We start from the raw sequence: 6,000 nt of genomic DNA, 5'->3' as shown, positions 1-6,000 counted from the left end.
CACACCTCCCCAACACCCAAGATGCTGACTTTATTTGGCATACTTGAGATCTAATTGGCACTGACCCATATCCTGACAAAACTTCCCCAAATCCCATCTTCCAGGATTTCGTCTGTTGATATAAAGGATCCGAGGCTTTTGCTAATTTCCTTCAGAGTCTCTGTGTTCCAATAATTTGATGGAATGTTGTATAGCCTTACCCACACCAAACATTTAGGCAGGGTATGGGTCCTAGGGTTAAAATTTGGTTGCCAGTCTATCAAATGAACTCCAATACCATCTAACATGTAAGGCCACTGTTTAGGATTTTCCATTTTTCATTTTCATCCAAAAATTCAACCATGAAGTAATCATTAGGGAGAGAATTAATCCTTACCATTTCCCCATTGATCTCTACACTAGTTCGCAAATTTGCCTTTGCCCCAATGACCCCCACTCCATTTAACAAATAGCCCTTTACTATGGAGATCATCCCTAATCTCTTTGATTCTACTATCTTCCAAATGGATTGTAGCAATGGAAGTGTCACTTACTTGATCTTGTGGTTCAATAGGTTTTCGGGAACACTCACCGATTTCTTTGAGATCTCCATTCCTTCTCCATACTTCACTAGTTCGGGGAGCGGGTCCTGGATTCCTGGATCTCCAATTGTCGACCTGATCCGCTTTAGGAATATTTGTTTGCCTGAACCACCCACTCCTGCCTTTCTTGAAGCCATGTCTTTGAAGATGCTCTGCTACACTTGTTATGGGGAGGGGATCCTTATTCCATGGATTATGTTGAGAGCTCGACCTTTGTTTGGTCCATGGAGGCCCAGATTTATTAAACTGCTGCTTGTGAATAAGATTCTAACCTCTTCCTAGAGGAGGATCCGCGTGGTGCAAATTTTGATAGTAAGGATGGCATTTGTCAATCCATCTACCCCCTTCAAAAACCCATTGAGGTTGATGCAATTGCAAATTTGCTTGGTTTCCCTCATGAGATGATAATGAAAATTGAGGTCTTTCCGAGTTCGAGGTCTTCCATTTTTCTTTCGCCGCCAAATCTCAAATGGTCTCCATGGTAATTTCGCTCCATGCCCGCTGCCATGCTCCATGCTGCAAATGTCCTTCGACCCCTTCTAAATTTGATGCAGATTCAAATCCTCGACAGTTTGCGCCATCTACCTATTTGCATTATAAATTTTTGATTTATTCTTTCAAAAGATAAGCCCTTTTAGGCCCATTAACAGATAAATTATATGACATTGTTATTAAATATTTTATACTAGTATTGAAAAATTTATTTTATTTAACTATTACATGTTATATCTTCAAATACATATATACTTTTAAAAATAATCTATATAAAATACTTCTAGATATATCTTCTTATTTTTTGAGGTATTACCAAACAAAATAAAAAAAATTGTGAACGACATATTTTATATAGATATATTTTAAAGATAATTTTATTGAACTATACTGCTAGAAACTTTTAGAGACCTCGGACATTTAGTAAAAAATAATATAGTATCAAACCCACAAAAATTACTGTGAAATCTAAAATTAGATTCCTACACGTATCGATGCAGCGACTGCATTCTTCATATTGCAGTCTGCACATTAGCTCACTGAACTCAAACCATGGACAATCTACATGTATTTTGGCATGAAGGAATGCTCAAACACAATCTTGGCCAGGGCGTATTTGATACACTGCACGATCCTGGATTTTTGGAGGTGCTGGAAAATCATCCCGAGAATGCAAATAGAGTGAAGAATATGATTTCAATCCTCAAAAAAGGACCCATTGGTCCCCACATTCAGTGGCACTCTGGCAGACCAGCGATCCTTCATGAATTGCATTCCTTCCATACTCCTGGTATGATCATTGCCTTCATTTTCTATAATTATAACCTTCCGAATTGAAGTCATTTTTTGTCCTCCATCGCTAAATATACTGTTTACGAGGGAACCTTTCATTTAGATGTCATTACCCACTACGAAGGTATATATGTTAGGTCAAACTCACTTAGAGATCATTAAACCTTTTGTTGAAGTATTAGATTCCAGCCTGGCCTCTTCTCAACACACCGCACCCTAGAATTGGATGTGTTATATTACTACATGGCACCCGGGATTGTTTTCCATATATGAAGACATCATATTAATATGCTGCACATGGAAATGGAAATTGTTACTTGTACATGACACCCAAGAATGGAAGTGGTATAGTAGTACACACCACTCGAAATTGAATGTGTTATATTACTCAAATTTTACTTTTGTACACGCCTTTTGCGGATTTAGACCTGGGGCTTCGCTGTGAAAGCCCATTGATTTACTAATTTAGTTCATCTCAGTGGCAGCATTGGATTGAGTTTGATGCACACGGTGCAATTTTCATATTGAAAATACCCATATCCATCAATAAATTCACTTTTGATTTGCTTCCTTTGTGGTTTGTTCTCTTGTAATTGGAAAACAGTTTTTAAAAGAGTAAGCTACTAAAAAATGAGGACAACTGTTTTCCATGGAGTTTATAACTTACTAATTACATTAGTACAGCTCATGTGCCAATCGCAAGGCCTGACTGTAGCCCTCATTTATGAAAATATTATATGAGAACTTGGTCGAGCAATCAAGTTTAAATAAAATTCTAACGCATTCCCACAAGAAAATTAAATCAGCAATTAATTTTTGGAGGCAGTTCTGAAAATCACCACTTTATAACCATAAATGGAAGAATTCAGAATTTATAAGTTAGAATGACAGTTTTTTTTAGTTTGGTAAGTAGGGAAATGCTACAAAGATATGTTGTGTCATTTCCATCAACATTCACAAATAACTTGCATCCGGCCTTCTCCAATGATGTTCATTTAATCAACAAGATTTGTAGGCAGGGTAGAGCAAACCCGTAGGGTATGACCACAGGTCATCATCAGGAAAATCAGTCCCAACTTATCATCAGACCATGGCATGAGGTTCAACAGATACTAGGAAATCGGTTTGCATTATTTGTCAACCCTTTTTCTTATTCAGGGACCTGGAATCGAATCCTGGAGGAATATATAAAGACCAAATGAATTTCACCTGTGGATCATAGGCCAATTAACAAGCAGATAGTGATATTCAAACAGAAAATTCACCTTTGGAATATATTACTATTTGCTAAATACGTCTTCGTCACTTTCCTAAGTAGGGCTTTCCTGACAGGCACTGCCTTTCCCGGTTGATTGATCTCTTAATATATGGTGACCATGATGTTCTTTTATGCCATTATGTGGTCATGATTCATCAGGGCTCATGAGAATAACATAACCCATCTTCTGTTAATTCTCCAAATTTGAGCAGCAGGATTGATGATTGTCGAAGTACCCTACAATTTGTCAATGTATCTGTCCACATCTTAAGATTGATTGGAACTTGAGTCAACGACAAGTTTGCTTATCACAGACAGGAGCATTTCCTCTCCTGGAAATAATTATCTGTTTTTTTTCATTTTCTGGCTATTTTTTCCTTCATGGTTTTTGTGCAATTATGAACTATACACCATTGAACATGAGTGGTCGGTTGCCTTTGTCGGTAGTGTTGAATTATACACCATTTTCTCTCAGAGTATTGACAATAAGCAATGTCAGTGTCACTGGCAATTGAATATCAGAAGGCATCAGAGCCATGAGGTATAGTTAAGATGGAGATGTATTTGTCAATGTATCTGTCCACATCTTAAGGCGTTTGTGTGTTTCTTGGGCTTGTCTTAGTATTGTTCATTTGTTCACATAGATGTGAATTTCTGTTTAGATATCTGCTGCATTAAGTAGAGCAGTGGTCTCACGGAATTACCTAGACTCTAGAGGACTCGTGTGAAAAGAAACACTGGAGTGCCCTTGTTTGCATTTTGGAACTCAATTATTATAGGAACTAAAGCAATTTGTATTTGTTCTATATCTTTTCCATATAATATTCTAAAATAATAAATCCTTTGATGTTTTACAAGATTAGAGCCTTTTTAGAATTGTTACATCTTCAGAATTTCTTAAACATGACACGAGGAATGTCACTCTACACAATTATTTATTACAAAACTATCCAAGAATTTATGTCCTTAGTCAAATGATTGTACAAAAGTAACTATTCTTCACCACTAATTTAAATAAAAACTACCAATTACATATATCTTTGTTTGTATAATTAAGGTGTTGCACCTTGGTTATTTTTCACTTAGGTCCTAATTACACGTTACTTAAGCTTATTTAGGGACCACATAAGAGCTTTTAGGAACATTCCCACTTTAGGTGGTGTTATCATGTTATCACATTCCACTTTATGTGGTGTCTCTACCTTTAATGGTTTTATCATGCTATCACATATCCATCTTAAGTGGATCTTCCACCTTTAATGGTGTTATCACACTATCACTTTTCCACTTTAGGTGGGGTGATAAGTTTCCACCTTGTTTATCATAGAGAAACAAAAATCTCCAAAAAACCCCGATTATATCCGATTTTTTGCTAATCTTTCTTGCAGATGATTTTTTCCTCCAAAAAATTCCCTCTTTTAAAAAAAATGTTGAGTGCAATTTTTGACATTTTTTTTGCATTCAAATCACATAAAAATCACATTTAAATTGCATCTAAACCTTGATCAATCTCTTGCCAACTTGTGAAACCTCGCAACTTGAGAAATGGTGTTTTATGAATAGCGTAGTTGTGTGATATTTTTGGGCACAATTACAAACCGAAGCTCGTCGGGACATGCATAGAAAACACAACTAGTTGCAAATTGCAAGGAGTCAAGAAGTGGTGCATTTGAGTCAAAGGAAAGCAATTTTTTGTCGTAACATTGTTGCAAATACATTCTATAACTTCACACCATATACATAGTATTTACACAAAATTCAACCAGTGCATACAAATAGATGAATAAATTGTTAAACAAAAGTTTCAACAAGGATCATTCAATTTAGATTAACAAGATTAAAAAACGTTAAATCTATCGTATTTTGGTTGGATTTCCATCCAAAGAGATAGTATTTTAATGTAATGACAAATCAATGGTTTACATTTGAGGTTATATCTTTGCTCGCTGTTCATACTTCATATTTTGTGTCTACTTTATCATGGTTTAATTTTATCTATATTCAGATGCTAGGATTTTTGTCAATACCGTCAATATGATTTCACACATGGTTTAATTTTGTGTCTACTTCTTATCTACATCAAATATTAGATAAAATTTTCAATGTGCACATCACAAGGATCTTTCAATTTAAATTAACAATATAAAAAAGTTAAATCTATTCTATTTTGGTGAGGCTTCCATCCAAAGAGAGTATTTTACTATCATGAGAGGTGAATGGTCTATATTTTGAGGTTATGTTTTAGCTCATTGTATCTACTTCATATTATATGTCTACTTTATCATGGTTTAATTTTGTGTCTACTTCTTATCTCGATATTCTGCACAACTAAATTGTTGCTGTGAAGATTGGTTGGTTATTTGGTCCAAACAACAGTTGATGCTCTATTTTTTTTCTACAGTGACAGCCTTGTAAATTAGTTCTTTGGAAAGAAATAATCCATATTCTTGGCTAAATGGCATGAATTTAATGCTAATTTAGGTTCTCTATCATATCATTGTTTTGCTTGATGAATATGACAATGCTATAGTTTCATTTTTTTACATAATCTCATTACTAGAAGTGAAGAGGTAATGTTATGTGTAGATGATCTTTTGTCTTCATAACATTTTATCATTCTCTTGAGTTGTAGTACAAAAACCCTTGCCTACATAAAATCTCCACCCTGATGTTTATATTTAACCTAGTATTGCACCAAGATGTCCAATCTTTGTGACATCAAAATCTTAGTAGTTGTGATTTTGTATGCTTATTTTGATATTATGCATATCCATCCTAAAATGTGTTTTGTGTCTATCTTCTACTTCTACTTTATATGAGTCAGTACTTTGTAATGTCCCCATTTTCGTGAACATCAGAGTTCGAGGGATTAGCCTA

General features: G+C 35.1%; 1 protein-coding gene across 1 annotated transcript in view; it reads left to right on the top strand.

Annotated features, from left to right (window-relative positions):
* The first annotated feature begins 1,481 nt into the window (after positions 1–1,481).
* LOC131068366 (histone deacetylase 8) overlaps positions 1,482–6,000 on the top strand; it is a 38,736-nt gene continuing 34,217 nt past the window's right edge. The window contains exon 1 of the mRNA XM_058003552.2: positions 1,482–1,863. Coding sequence (XP_057859535.1) covers positions 1,626–1,863 — 238 coding nt within the window. The 5' untranslated portion in view covers positions 1,482–1,625. The remainder of the gene's footprint in view (positions 1,864–6,000) is intronic.

The sequence above is a fragment of the Cryptomeria japonica genome, chromosome 11, assembly GCF_030272615.1.
Source record: "Cryptomeria japonica chromosome 11, Sugi_1.0, whole genome shotgun sequence".
NCBI lineage: Eukaryota > Viridiplantae > Streptophyta > Pinopsida > Cupressales > Cupressaceae > Cryptomeria > Cryptomeria japonica.
This window is presented reverse-complemented; position numbering and strand designations above follow the sequence as displayed.